The sequence below is a fragment of the Falco naumanni genome, chromosome 4 (genome assembly GCF_017639655.2).
Source record: "Falco naumanni isolate bFalNau1 chromosome 4, bFalNau1.pat, whole genome shotgun sequence".
Lineage (NCBI taxonomy): Eukaryota > Metazoa > Chordata > Aves > Falconiformes > Falconidae > Falco > Falco naumanni.
Genome location: NC_054057.1, coordinates 28,480,253 through 28,496,228, shown reverse-complemented (window position 1 = coordinate 28,496,228; position 15,976 = coordinate 28,480,253). Strand labels below are relative to the sequence as shown.

Genomic DNA, 15,976 nt, shown 5'->3' with positions numbered 1-15,976 from the left:
CCAGCTGCAGTCCAAAGGAAGCTACTTTCATGGCACAGAGCAAAAACCTCTTCTCACAGACTTGTCCAGTGTTCTAGTTGCGTGCCATCCATGTTCTTTGCCCAGAAGCATACTATAAGACACAGACTTGAGCAGACCTCCAGAGTCCTCTGGAGAGGGAAAGCCCAAGTATGGACGCCTTCTTGGTCCAAGCCTGCTCAAGCCCACACTTATGTAGTGGGGAGATGCAGGAGCTGGACCAGGGCACTGTATCGGCAGATGGGCAGAACTGACATCTTGTTTACTCCCTGTGAAGTCAGGAAAAGGGAAGTAAGTGTTTTTAAGGCACAATTCATCTCACCTGGACACAGACTTTTAAAATAGCTCTGTTGAGTCACACTTGGTACGTTCTGATTTATGGCCACTGACCACAGAGACTCTACAGAGACAGAGTATGGAGAACTAGCGCCTACATGAAAGTGGGACGTAGGCACTGAGATTTAAAAACAGATGAAAACATGTAAGGTCAGTGAAATGACTCATGCCCCCTGAGCTTAAGCCAGCAATGTGGAAAGAAAGCCTGAGTGCTAGTTTGCTATGCGTAGTGCAGATCCTCCTTTTGCAGCATGCACATGGTCTGGTTCTCTGCGAGGGTTTCAGAGGTTCCCAAGGGCATTCCTGCCCGGAGACAGGCAGCAACTGGAAGTCACACACTTGTGCAGCACGTCTGCAGAGCTCTCTTTGCACTCGTCCTGGGACGGAAAGGGGCAAGAAGGGAGGACAGTGGACTGACCCATCAGGTTCTGAAAAGAAAATTGGCCTCTTTCTGCTCTGCTTAACTTTCTTTGTGAACCTAGGCATTACTTATGACCTAGATTCAGTTAGCCCCAAGATACTCACATTAACAACTTCATGTTTGTCTGCTGATCATCGGACTTGTTTCTCTCCCTGAAAGAGGCCTCCTTTCCAGGTGAAAGTTGTTAGCACCTTTTAGAAGTCTTAGAGCTCTGCATTCATTTTAGCCAGGGGAAAAAGAAACAACACTTGCTCATGGGGAATAAACACAGCTTAATCACCGTAAATTATTACCTGCATTTTTATAAAATTATGGGGTGCTGCCAAGTATACACAGTGTCAAGAAAGGCATAAAACACACAGGCTAAACCTGGAGGCTCCCTAGATCCCTAGTTAAGCAACTAAATAAATGTTATTTCAAACTTTTTTAAAATGCCTGATTATAGATTGCTCGTGTTTATTTAGATTTACTTACATATTTACTTAGAGGCTAAAAAAAAGTTGTATGTCATATCCTGTAGGCCTTTTGGCCCCTGTGCTATAATATGAGTGTAACTAACTTTAGCTGTTTAAAAGAAACCACAACAACAAATTCCCATCTCCCTCTAACAATTCCTACAATTTCACAGTGAGAGTTACGCTTGCGCCACATTTTCAAAGTCCTGGGGAAAAAAACAGCTTTCTTGTGTCTTAGCAATCATAGGATTTAGTCGTTTATGTGCTTAGGTATGGATTGCATCTCTTAATTGCTGGGCTTAGTTCTTAGGCCCTGACCCAATGCTGTAGGAGGTGTTAGGGAAGCTTGCATAACGCTAATGCATTTGGCTTTCCTGACATCCAGGTAGATGGTGGGTCGCTGGGCATAGGTTAGTCTGGCCTTGGGGTTTTCAGCTGCTTTACAAAGTATCAAGGTAACTTTTAGCTCTATCGGGAGAGTCCAGGACACTCTGTATTCTCTCGCTCCTGCTCCAGGTGGCTGGAGAAGTTAGGCAACGCTCCCTTACATCTTCTCCTTACACTCTGGCAATTGACCCTGCCACTGCCATTTGCTTATAGTGAGCAGAGATGTGATAATACCTAAACCAGACATGCTTTGGCACCTGCAACAGCAATGTGGCACTCCCAGTAAAAAGGCTTGGTGCAAATTTCTAAAATGTAACACTTTTAGAAGAATAAACACTAACATGTAACACCTAGAGTGCTTCTTGAAAGCACTGAGGATAAGCAAGACTTCTTCAGGAGGGTTGAAAATACAGTAACTTCATTGTAAATTGGTGGACTTGTTCATCAGTACTCGTTCCCCTACATCAACAAGGTAATGGTGGTGTAATATGTTCATCTAAGACAAGTACGAGTTAGATTACACCAGTGGTTTATTTCTGGAGCGTGCGTGCATACCAGACACATTATTCCCATCTATATTTACTTTCAGACCACACACTTTAGAAAGTCAAAGTACTGTACAGCTCAGCGATGCTGCTCTAATCCCAGATCTCTAGATGATGACCCTAAAGCAGGTTTCAGAGACATGTGCGAGATTTGCAGACCTGTCAGTGTAAATCTGCAGTATGGTTTCTTTCAAACTGATGTAGCTTGTTACATGAAATAACAGGTGCAACCACTTGTTCATCAAGGTTGAGTTTTACTCTCCCTATGTAATGTGCAAGGACTGTCCCAACATAAAGGACTTATGTATTTTACTTCTTGTGACGGTTGCCTGGGTAGGGATGGATGGAGAATTCTTCCAGCTGTAGCCTCTTCTGAAATAGGAGCCTCTCTTCACCTTTCCTGGGTCATGCAGGTATTTAACACGGAACCAGTTTTAGCAGTAGTTCCACAAGAACTTACTGTTTGTTCCCCACCAAACATTAATGAACAGACACTGGCTTTCTAGCTGGAATAACACAGCTTCATCTGGTATTGTGGGAGCAGAACTCCTGGCCCCAAAGCAAACTGTGCGAAGAACTAGCAGTGTTTTCTACTATAGCTGTAGGAGGAACCAGTTCCCTCCTCTTAAATCCTCAGCTGGCAAAACGGTGCAGAGCCTACAAATGCCATTGTCTTCTGGTTGTGCTCCTCACCCGGCCAAAACTCCTCTGTCAGCTCTGAGGTTATTTCTGTTTGAGTGTCAGTTAAGTGAGGATCTCAGCATATGTCCCAGCGATTCAAATAATCACACTTGAAGCAATGAGGTCACTTTCTCCAACAGTGCTGACCTGCAACTACTCTTTCATCAAAAGAGATTTTCATTCAGCAGAGTAATATTAGTGATTACTACCATACTGTCTGCAGGTTACGTATGGTAAAGATTACCAGTGCTAGGGAGTATCTGATCTTCTGTAAGATAATTCTATCCCTCTCTATTAGATGATCAAGTATTTAATCACCCCAGTATCCCACATAGCAATTAAAAAAAGATTGTGTGTGACTACAAAGAACTTTTTTCTTCTCTTTTCCTTCTTTCCCAGCAGACTGAGTGTGTGTGCTTTGCTGTCTTTTATTATTCCTTATTCCCCTATCCCTCTTCTCTTTCCTTTTTCCTCATGTACAACAGAAATACCATCTACAAATCTACATTCCTCTATTAAGCAGTGGTTCCCAGACAGCATATAAGCATTCCTTCTTACAGACAAAAGGAATAACCGTTGATACCTGTGGGTCCTGAGGCTGATCAAAGAGGGGTTTGTGGGTTCATCTAAAGAAAGCGAAGTGAAAAGGAGAAGTGCCCAGTTTCTGCCTGACAGGCATGGTTATGTCAGAATGCAAGTCTTATTTCAGTTGATAGGTTCAAGCTATGAATAAGATGGGAGGGGGTTCTGTGCACACTTACTGCCTTTGGACTCTCATCGTTATGGGGATTAAAGGAAGGGATAAAGCAAAGAAGAGTGCAAAGATCTTAGAAGTTTATACTCATGACATTTAGAGAGAATTCTTAAAAGAAAATAAATAGCACAGCACTGTGAACAGTGAGCAAGATTAAAGGTTCAGACTCACCAAAACTACTTTGAGCAATAAAGACATACTGCCAGGAAGAATGAAATTGTAAGTGGTCCATTTTCTGCTTTACTTACTGGAGAATGAGGGCACGTGAGGGTCAGAGTTGGTTTACATGACTTTATCTTGCATTTTCTTCTAGAGAAGCCAGAATCCCTTCCATAAAAGCTCTTTGCAATCTAATTCTTATTCCAGACCTCTCACTCCCTGAACACCCTCTCGAATGTCAGCAGACTTATGTGGTAGGAGGCTTAGTCAAGGCAAGACAGACTTTTCTCATTGCTATGGCTGTTTCTTGCACTGCTGGTGTAATGTTTTCATCCCAGTATGTACAGCTTATGTAAGCATATGGATTATACTTACTGTGGCCACTCTCACTGGAATCAGGAGGAGGAGGTCAACACCATTCAGGAGGAATTTACCCCCTTCGGAGGGCGAGGCACAGAGTTAGGCAACCATGGACATTATGGAAAATACCCTCGCCTCTTAACTGCCCTGTGCACTGCAGTGTCGCACAGCATGTTTGTCTTTAGTCTGGTTTGGAAAATACAGGTTTCAGCTTTCAGTTGCAAGAGGCAAAGCAGAGCAGTACTGAGGAGAGAGGGAACACTGACTGAGGAGTCCCAATCAACCCTCTCTCTTATTTCAGGTGAGGAAGAATGTGATGTTCAGTTACCCAAGTAGGCACCGTGTGTGTGACCTTTGCAGCAAAGAACCAATTAGGCCCATTGCTGAATCTGTACCAGACAATTCTGCACCTAATTATCTTGTTGTAAGATTGAGTGAGCTTCACTGGCATCATTGGAGTGGCAGTAGATCCACATCAGTTTCACAGACCAGAATTTGAACTCACATTGTGCCCTTAGCAATATATTGCATTTTGTACCTTAAACAGGTAGAAGTGTAAACCTAACCTGCATAGTACTCCTGTAAATTAGCTTTCATTTTTTATTTGATGATGTTTTTTGGAGTGAAAGGATTTTTTTCTATAAAGTTGTTGAACTGGAGGACGTGAGGGTGTTGCTTGGCAAAAAGCTTCGGTGTTTCTAGATACGTGAACTTTTACTTTCTTTGTAATAGTTTCTCCCTAGAATAAAACCCTCGAGACCTATAGAAGAGCCCACTTCTGTAAACCTCATAACAGGAAAAGGAATTGGTCTTTTCTCTGAGTTTGAGTAGGTCAAGGATGACTAAAAGTCAACAGCATCGCAAGGTTGTTTCATAGCCAGTATGAAGTGAGTTGGCTAATGATCAGTCAAGATGAATGTCTGCAAGAAAGTAAACACCAGTGCCAGCGGCTGTGGATATATCTGCACCGCACAATAGGATGCATGAATGTCCAAGATGTGATGGTCTCACACCGTTAAGTGTCCCATAGTTAAGTACCATACAGAGATATTACTTTAGCTTCAGCAAAGTTGTGTTAGCAGAATCCACACCTGAGCCACAATGATCGTGCTGCTTCCAGTTTTGGAGCCAGGCAACTGAGCTCCTCAAGACTGGCTGTCTCTGAGTGGTGCTGTCTCGCCTACAATAGACATGTTCTGAGTGGAATAAGAACCCTTCTGTTAATTAACTCCCAGTTATTATATATATATTGGCAGTGGGTTGTAGAAACAACTTACACTGCCAAAGATCGCCGAGATAAACAATAAACAGTGCAGGGCTACTCAGAGATAGTACACATGAGCTGCCATGTTTAATTTCAAGAGATGTATTAAATAGTGGCTTTATTAATGTTCCTTTTTCACTAACTTGAGTGTTCCCAGCTCATTTCCGCAAATTCTGTTTATTGAACACTCTCTCTGACAGTGTCCAGCTAACAAATCTTCATTCAGAAGGGGAAAAAGGATGGTAAAAGCTCTCCTAATTGAAAATCTGTGATGCAGGGAAGATTACGAGCCTCTGGCTATTTCAGTTGCCCGATTGCTTTTAGCGATTCACCATTGGTGCTTGATAAAACTCTCCCTGTGAATCTGCAAGTCTCAGGCCAGCCCATCCCCCACTGTCATGTTTTTCTCACTTCGTGGGTGGCCTAAGAGATGACTACCACCGTTTCAAAACAGCTTCTCCAAGACAGCTCTTCAGCTGCAGTTTTGAAGAAATAACATTGAAGTATGAGGCAGAAAAGCTAAAAGTAAAACAACTTCACAGCTTCTAAAAATACGAGGGGCCAGAAGCTTAGACATTGTTAGCCAGTGAGGCTACATTTCCTTCTGCAGGGTTTTGTCAATTCACATTTATCAGAGGAAGCAAGAGGAAACAGAAATATTTCTAGCATCATGTAAAACGCCAAGCTGACTGGAAAAAAAAGAAACCATTTTAATGAAAATGTGTGCCCCCTGTTTGTTCAATGAGCTTTACGGTTTTCCAGTCAGTTGAAATGCGTGACCTGTTGGGGTAGGGACTGTTTCTGTCCTCCACATTTGTATAGTGCCTCACACAGAAGTGCAGTCTGCATCTGGGTCTAATTGCTGCTGCTAGAAAAGCTGCAACAAGGTGGAGGCATGCGTGGAACCTGTTCCACAGCTTCTTTTGAAGGTGCTGCCAACTAGGGGTAAATACAATGATAGAACTGGGGGAAGACAGGGTCATCAAGCTGGCAGCTTGCTCTGCACAAAATGTTTTGCTATTGCTTTGGCGACTACAAATAAATAACATTGAAAGGCCAGACTTGCAGCAGATGGCTAACAGCTGACTTAGAGGAACGTTTTCAGCAACCTTCCTTCTTCACTGAAGCACATCACTGAATGGTCTTTTTCCAGTCAGCCCTGCCTCACTATAAACACAGGCTGAGCCCATTCTGTCACTATAGTTCATCCCATTCTGCTTGTCCACTGGTGCAAAACTTACTAGCTGCTCATGTTGGATATACAGCCGAGTTGCATTTTTTTTGAAAAAAACTCAAAGCAACCAAAATTACAGTAGTGGCGTTTTCTCTCTGTCAGGGCCTAGACCCCAGCTCCTCAGTGACCTCCGGTGTTTTGCTCTATCAAGATCCCTGCAACATCTAATGCAGGCGTAGCAGAAAATGACATGATGTTGATACTCTAGCTTGTGTCTTCTGTTTGAAATATTCAAGTGTGTGTACACATACATTTCAGTACCTCAGGTTTTGGCAGAATTTGACAGTTAGAATTTCTTTTTATATCTCTTGAGTGAACTTGAATGTCTTGAGTCTCAGTAGGAACTTGTTTTCTCAGTTCTTATTTTCTCAAGTTATTTAGATTAAACTTAACCTGTAACATATTTTCCTTTTGCAGGGCACACACGTGTTTCAACCGTTTGGATCTTCCACCTTACCCCTCATATTCTATGCTGTATGAAAAGCTGCTGACAGCTGTTGAAGAAACTAGCACCTTTGGACTTGAATGAGAGGGTTCAGGCACTTCTGGTGTTTATCTGGCTGATGATGTCACCTTTCCTGTCCACCATCATTTGATCTTGGTTTCCCATGTTTTTATTTTTGAAAACAAAACAAGCAAACAAAAAAAATCAAGATTAACAAAAGCTGTGCATGAAGAACTGCCGCCCTCTAAGATCTAACCTTCATGCTTTCATCCTCTGTTTCCAATGGACTGCTAGTCTGTATGCAATAGAAAAACAACTGTCTCAAGGTTTCTGTATATCTCTACATACCTCCATTAATAACAATGAAAATACAAATGCAAGTTACACTACACTTGACCAAATGTTAATAAATGTTTACTTCCACCTACGTTGATTAAAAAATAAAAAAAAACTCATCAGGCATTCCAAGCTTTTATATGCTCACATCTTCTAAATCAATTCACAGCCTATCTTACTTCTTAACCATTGAATCCAGTACTAGGAGCTGGTCAAATGTATCTTCATCCATCCTTGTTTTCCCTGTATGTATTGTCCATCTGAGAGACACCTATGAGCAAAACTGAAATTTTTATATATGAACTCATGATCCACATCAGTTGGCATCAGCTGGAACTGGCCCAGATACATGGTGCAGATAAGACCTTCAAAAACTAAAAAAAAAACCAACCTGTAATGCAATGCAAAGCATAACAGCGATTGTTATGATTGTTACTTGCCAGTACTGGAGAGAACTTGCACTTCAGAGATATTGGGAGGGACGTCTCCATTGTAATGTTTACCACACAAGAAGCACAAGGTTGTGCACACTCAAGAAGGATGTTTTATTATGTAGCATAAAGGACAAGGCTCCCTTACCTTAGTATTGTATATGACAAGGAAAAGGGGAAATAAGAAGAATGTTCTACTCTTACGAATACCCTTGGGTTCTGTTTACCAGATCTTTGTTTCCTGACGTTTAAAATGCTCCTTTCCAAATGCGAAGTCTAGACAATCCCATCCCCTGTGTCAGATGCCATTTATTTTCTGTCAGGCTGGGATAATCTATCTGTGGTTGCTAGGGGTGGTTTTCGGTTCTGTCGTTTTTCTTTTCTTGTTCAGTGTAAATCTCCATAACCTCACGAGCGGTTGTAGACAGAAGGTTTTAGTCTAGGGTCTATTAAATGAGAAGCTGCAGTGAACAAGGGTGCTTGCCGGGGATGAAGGGGACTGTAACTCTCTTTGGGTTAAGGTGTTGTTGCACTCCCGCTTGGAGTAAGTCCAAAGGCCCTCCAGTCATGCTAGGTACCACTAAGCTAAAGATCTAGCTGTTGTTACTGCAGACGTAACCCTCTTCAGTTCGACGTACTTTGCATTCCAGCTCTGAAGCCAGGGAAGGAAAGGAAAGCAGCAGCAGGCTTGTCTTCAGATGGACTTTGCTGAGGCTGTTAACAGCCGACCTCACTGCTCTTGATTGTGTTCTATTTGTTAATCTTTGCTGCCCTTGTTTTCCAAGACTAATCTCAGATTGAAAGTGTTTGTCTTAACTGGGAAAAGGAAATACGAAGTATCTTCTGGCACTAAATATGTTAAAGGATGCATGAAATATGAAGTGAGAGACTTGTGAAGGGTGAGCAAAGGTAAGTGAGAAGGTAACATCATAGCGTCTAGCAGCTCACATGAAATACCACACCCCCGTGGGGGCTTGTTGCTGGTGGTTTTGTGTTACCTATGCTTCAGAAAACTGTAAAATCAAAAGATCAGTTTGATGTCTGACACATTTAATTCCCGTAAGTTTTCTCTCCAGAGAAAAGAATTGGACTCTTGTTTTCCCACATATTTTTATGGTGGCTATACAGAAACTTATTGACTTTAAAAACTGCATTCTGAGAGTTTTAGCGCATTCTCCTGCTTTGATTCTTAGGTCAATAGGTATTTGAAAGGTGATGGACCCAAAAAGGTGTTTCTAAGCAGAAACAGTAGCTTTTGTTAATGATATATAAAATATTTGGGATATTTAAATTGCCCCATTCATTCCATTTCTGTGACATTTCAGCCACTTTTATACTAATTTACTGTATGGCTTTTACTGATAATCTGTTTTATAGTATGTTATTACTCTTACTGAGTACTCATGTTACAGTTGCATATGGAGAGGCTGCAGCTACAGGCCAGCTTCATTGTACCAGATACTGAAAATGATGCTTCTTATTTCCACAAACAAGCTCTCAGGCATCTATTCCACATGACCAGCCCCACTGCACGGTAGAGACAGAAATCTTAACTTTTTCCTGAGAGCATCTGTCACATGCACATGAATTGCATCAGAGCAAGTCACACCAGGAGAGAGTGAACAACAAAATCTTCCAGTGTATTTAATTTCTGCCTCTTCACCAGTGGGCCCCAAAATCCAGTGATTCCCGTGTGGTTCTTGTTTTATTCCTGGTGATGTTATAAAGTTACCTGCACTATGTCAAATGTTGGATGTCTTCCAACAACAGAAGAAAAGAAAGAGAAGTATCCAACTGGCTGGTCCATATTTGGCCAAGGAAAATAGTGCATCAAGAGCTGTCTCATTTAACATAGTAAAAAAGTAAAAAAAAAATATCCAATCTTTATTGTATAGTTAAATTTTTAAAGTATTTTAAGACTATATTTTATTAAGAAAAGGTAAAACTATTTTTTGTACCGTAATAAAAGATGTTTGTATTTCAGAGACAGCATCAAACCCCGCTGACTGAAACACGGAAGGCTTTCTCCTGAAATTCTTCTTCACGACATGTTCTGGCACTTGCCACAGACTAAGCTAGATTAGGTGTTACGCATCTCCACGTTTGGCAGATGCCATTTTAAGCACCTTACATGTTCCTGCTCTGGGAACCATACAGCATAGCCAGCTACTTCCCATCAAAATCCTTGGTCTAAGCTGTCTTTCAAGCGCACAACCTAGTATTTTTAAAAAGTTGCTTTCTTAGGTAACTGTGATGACATCAAAGTAACAAGGTCGTGCAGATTTCCTTGCAAGTTTTTTTTTTTTTGGATCTAAAGCCAGGAATAAAGGAAGACAGTTTATTATTTTCATAAGAGAAAGAAAATGCCATACTTGGCTTTTCTTGCATTGTACCATTCCAGCCCTATCCCTCTCTCTCTTCCCAAACGCCCTACCCACTAGGGTTTTCAAACACTGACATCATCTCCAGGATATCTGGATCGACGCTTCACAGTGTGATTCTCCATTCGTTGCATCATGCCATGTGCAGAATCCAGTCCCAGTCTGGAGTGAAGGGGAAGCCGTGCAGCCAAGTTGCAGAGTAAGTGAGGCAGTGAGTGGTGCTAACAGAAGAGAGGGAGGAACCTGTCTCCCTTGACCTGTTATTTAACCTGCCCATTATGCAATTAATTGACTTTGTTGTTGCTGTGCGTATGCAAGGCATATACCCTTCCTTGTTCACCTTTCGATTCAAATGGTGTTGCTCACTCATATAATCATCTGTGCTCTCCCCAGGTCTGCATTTTCATTTGTAAAGCACTGACTGTTAATTACAGAATTTCTGGTTTCATTGTTTTCCCACAGGAAAGACTAGAAGATATTCCATAGGGCAGATTTACGGTGAAATAATCTGTTCAGCTCTTTCACCTCCATTCTTTTTAAACGTGGTGGTAGCTAGATTCAGGTATGATATCAATAAATTTTAAAATGCGAGTGAAAAAATGGAATAGGCAATCTGACAGCTTTTGTGAACTGCAGTTTTCGATAGGAGCAGTGAATATTGTAGCTTGTACATTTGGTTTCAGAGGGTCCATATCTTTCTCAAAGTGATTATTGCAACGGTATTAATGGTAGAGGGAGGGAAAGGGATATTTTTGTTGGTGAAATCCTGTTGCCGTACTAGCATTAAGCTGAAGATGTAAGAATGAAATAAGGTATTTTAAATCATCAGTAGGTCTTCCACCTTGAAGTAGTCTCACTGACTTCAACCACATAAGCTATGCAGAATCTGACCCAGTACAAACAATCATAGCTTACTGTTAATTGTGCCAGGTCTAAACCTTACGAATGCTGTCACTTCAGTCTGCAGTACGTTGCATGAGCGTTCAGTTTCCGTCATGTGGCTGTGCATATTCAGAACTTTTACTTTCTAGGGAGATCGGTGGCTATCGCAAGGCAGAGAGTGAGCGGTCCAAACTACATCTAACATCTAACGGAGAAATCATGAGTTTTGTACAGGTCTGACCCAGAGGACTTGTTTCACCCAGTTTGCTCAAGTGCCCGTGAACTTTTCCATGAACTGTAGCTAAGGTTTGAGCTTGTGGTCCAGTCTGAGAGGTAGCCTGTGGGGAGGGGGGGTGTGTTTGTTGGGTGGATTTGTGTTTTGTTGTTCTAGTTTCACTGTAACAAATAGCTGACATACCTCTAGTTGAAAACAATAGGATACTGAATTTAGATGTGAAAATCAAGAAATAAGCTAAAACGTACACGCACAGAGGACGAGTTAAACTCATCCTTCACTATTAATCATGTGACAGTCTGTGGAATTCCAGAAGGACAAATCTGACTGGAGATTTGTTTAATTTCTGTTGAAATAATAATATTTTTCCCTGTCTCCATAGTTGTATTAATAGGGCTTCCCAGTCAAGATTAAACACTTTCAGTCAAATGCAGACCAACAGATCTTTCTACAACAGATGCGGTGCTTTTTTATTATTATTCTTGCTGTACCTCAGTGTTCGTTATTAAAAGGAAAAAAAAAAAGGTTACTGCAATATATTAAATCTGGGATAGGTTTTCCAGTTATCACAAGGTCCAAAAAATTGGATTGTTACTTTCTCTCTAGTGAGTCATGTAGTTCCTTTGTTCTAGTAGAAAAACGGATGCCTGTAGCTAGTAGATACTAGGTATAGTAAATATTGTACCATTAGCCAAATTCCCTGCAGCTTCCAATTTGTCTAACAGAAATGTCTGTTATGGGTTTTGTTAATGACTACATAAAGTCAATGGCAGGAAAGGTCCTCATTATTGGACTGATTTTGCTTATATTGACAGAGAAATGTCACATGATACTCAGGCTGTGCTTTCTATTCAACCATATCACTATAGAGGAATGTCAATAAAATCACTTTGTTATGGCATTGTGTGGACTGTCTATTACAAGTAGCTGATTTTGTAGAGGATGTATTTTACTAGAATGGGTGGAAATTGGCACTAGTGGAAGTTCACCGATTTAAGGAACTGCTCTTCCACAATCTTATCCTTTCTGACCATCACATTCAAGCCCTTCTACTGCTGTCATTCCATTTCTCAGGGCACATGTCTAAAACTTGAGATTCTCCACATCACTGTGCATAAGCAAAGCCCCCGTGCTCTCCTAGACCACCCTAAGACCAGCCCTGCCCTGAAAGCATGTGAGTTTATTCCTCGGTATAGAACATGCCTGGAAAAACAGAAGGACAAAAGAGATATATATACTGCTTAATGCATACCTCGCTTCTAGATATAATTACTGCATTGTAAGTATGAAAAGCAAGTGCAAAGATGATTTCTTAATAGCATATGCTGGGTCTGCATTAAGTGTTGACAGCAAATAAATGGCAGGATGCTTCGGCATTCTTAGTATGTCACACCCATTTCTCTACTGCTCGTCACTGTAATATCTCAGGCATGTTTCATTAGCACATTCCAGGGTAGATTAACACGCCTCAGATACACAGTCAGCAGACACCTTGCTGACCATACCTGTTTTCTTACATAAATGGCACCTCATGAGGGATCATGGTACAATGTGAAGGATGGGAAAGCTTAAATACAGGGAGCGGTTTTTATAAGGAAATATATAAACCCGTGGAAGAGACTCCACCAGAAATGGTAAGAGTATCTTGTGTAAGACAAATCAGTAGCAAACGTGAAACTAGGTGACTGTGACAACTCTTAGGAGACCTTCTGCAGGCAGCGCTGCATTTCATCATGTGTGGAGGAGCACAGGTCCACAGGCCAGGGCTGGCTCTCCTGCGGCAGGGATGGTGGTGGTGGCAAGAGTAACACTCACCCATGCGTGTGCTCAAGAAATCCAGGTCTCACAGCACAGCCTTTAGGCAAAACTTGTTTGTGAGGAGGAAGCCGGGGGAGAGGGCATTTGTGATACTATGCTGCATTTCTCTGAATTTTTCATATATAAAGGAAGGAAAAAATCTGTATTTACTAAAAAGCCATGAGATGAGCTGCTAATCATTGGGGTGCACCGGAGGTGTCAGTTTCTGCAGCGGTGCTCAGTTCACATGGCTGGCACTACGCCTTTTACCAGAATCTACCCTATGATATGTACTGAATTTCTGTTAAAATACAGTGGCACTCTACCTGAAGCCTCCATACATCAGATGTCTGTCTTGGCATGCTAATGAAACTCCATAACCCTATAGGATATTACAAATCAATAATAATCCCTTCCCACTCTTGTGGCATAGCTTTTTGGTACAATGGACAAAAAATCCACTTGGAGCCTAACGTTCACTCTTGTATAAGAGGACAGACGGGACAACAGCTGTCATTTCTGGAGAACAATTCACAACAAAGCCACAAAGGATCCACTGTATCTCCTCTAATCATAAATCCTCCTTGAGCTGCAAAGGCACACTCTTTTATTATTTTCTAATTTAATTCTGGTAACCTTCAAAATCAATTTTGCCTGAAAATACCTTTCATGGATATATCAAAATGAAGAGTGTGTGGCTTTGTTTAGTTCTGACTCTCTTGGAATTAAGTTTTGAAGAGAAAAAAATGATACATTGTCTGGAACACAAACTCCAGTTCTCATTTCTATTAGGCTTTGGTGTAAAGCACATTTAGATTGTTTTAACTCTAGTGTAAATGAAGCTTAACTCCACAGTGCTATGTTACAGCTCTTTGAGGTTGAATAAAACATAAGTCACTGGAGAACACAAAGACTGCAACTAAAAATGTTTTTTCCTGAATCGCTGGCATGTAGGATTTTGTATCATTAACTCCTATGGTTTAAAAAACCAGTGGAGCTGCATGGGGAAGTTTTCTTTGTCTATGATAAACAGTAGTAATACTAAGGTCACTTGCCTTTCCTTCTGCAAAGAGTAATATACTTCAGGGACATACCTTCACCTTTTACATTTTTCAGTATGGAAATGAAACACTGGTTTGGTTTATCTTCTTTCCCAGTTACAAAATTAATCAGTTGTAAGAAAAAAAAAAAAATTTTTGTCACTGCAGCGTGACGCTGAAAATCTGTTCAGTCAATTTCAAAATGGATCACAGACAGCGGTTGAAGAGCTATTGTTGAGTGTGATTTCTTAGTGCTGGTTTTCCAGAATCAAATCAGCATACAAAAATAAATTGCACATGCTCCTGTTTTTCTGCTTTAAGCACTTAATATGCTTCAGTCTGTAGACAAAGCAGTATAGGTACCCACCCACCATGCCACATGGAGTCATCTTATGTAGATAACAGCTTTTCAGGAATGCAGCTGGGGCAGCACTGGAATCTGTTTAGGAACTTTGTACAAGCTGTGATTTTACTTCAGTACCTCTTAGGTATGTCTTAGTATTAAATCCAGTCAGTGACTTTTTAAGAATGACTGAGATTAGCGATACAGATTACTATATAAGGTTATACTTACGATGCGTGAGGATACATTTACTGACAGCTTTGGCATCTTTGGCAATTGAATATAAACCTCCGTGCTTTAGGAATGCAAGTTAACAGCTTTAGTGACTCATGCATTGATTAACAGAACTGGGACCTCACTGTTTAACCCCTACTCTTATGGTATATGAGGCACCCAACACGGGTTTTGAACAACACGATTGTGCTTCAGCTACATCTTTTAGTTCTCTTAATTAATGTACAGACCAAAACAGGTTATCTTTATGCTCTGGACACAGACATAAAATAAGTAGCAATGCACTCTGGATTTTGTAAAGTAGATTCTGCCTAATTTGTGAAAGATAAATCAATGTGTGGGACCACCAGTGCACTGCAGAGAAGCTGTTAAACTGATCTGAGGACCATCCAATATATTGTGGGGGGACCCATGTGACGTGTTTTACAACTGGTAGATTAATGTTATCATATATGTAAAACTCATATTCAAGTGGAAAATTCCGCAAAGTATGAACCTGTGAAAGTATTTGGAAAGGTTACTCTTAGATCCTCTGAGCACAAGTTTATTTATCTGTCCAGGAAATGATGAAATCAAACCCTGTGAGCGTAAAAGAGGAATACATATTATTGCAACATGAGCAGCAGTTTTTATTAAATCTCTCACAAACATAACTCAGTGAAGCTGGCAGTAATGATGCCTAGTGCTGCCACTTAGTGGAGCTGTGCTTACTTAAATTAGAGAAGTGAAGATTAGTAACACTTTTTTGTTGCAGCTGATAAACCTCAGTTTGTACGAAAGTGTAACAGGACTGGTTTTCAGTGGCACTGAGTACATGGAGGTCTTGTATAAGTGCCTTTACATGATGACAAGAAGCATTTTGAGGAATACAGGAGTGAAACACCTCAGTGAGCAATGTGTACTTTTCCTGATACCTCATACATAAAACAATCACACCGAGAAATAAGTAGTTCATCAGTGCAAAACAACTAACTTCATACGGAACTTCAGCAGCCTGCAGAAATTCCACCCATGGAAGATCATGTTTTTCTATTATGATGGAAGTTGAAAGGACGAATTTAGCACCTGAAAAACAACCCTAAATTATGTGTGCCGGGCTATGAATGGTTAGCTTTCACATTTCTGTTATAAATAGACCATGGTGGTGATGCTGCTGCTGCTGATGATGATGATTTTGGATAACTCTTCCATCATGTACAAGTTGCCTGAGTACACTCATATGGGGAAGAGGAACATCC

General features: G+C 41.0%; 1 protein-coding gene across 2 annotated transcripts in view; it reads left to right on the top strand.

Moving 5' to 3' along the window:
- Nucleotides 1-12,223, top strand: part of HECW1 (HECT, C2 and WW domain containing E3 ubiquitin protein ligase 1) — a 262,306-nt gene extending 250,083 nt beyond the window's left edge. For both annotated transcript variants that reach the window (XM_040590899.1, XM_040590900.1), the window contains one exon: nucleotides 7,032-12,223. In XM_040590899.1, the coding sequence (XP_040446833.1) occupies nucleotides 7,032-7,143 (112 nt within the window). In that variant the 3' untranslated portion in view covers nucleotides 7,144-12,223. The remainder of the gene's footprint in view (nucleotides 1-7,031) is intronic.
- The last annotated feature ends 3,753 nt before the right edge of the window (nucleotides 12,224-15,976 follow it).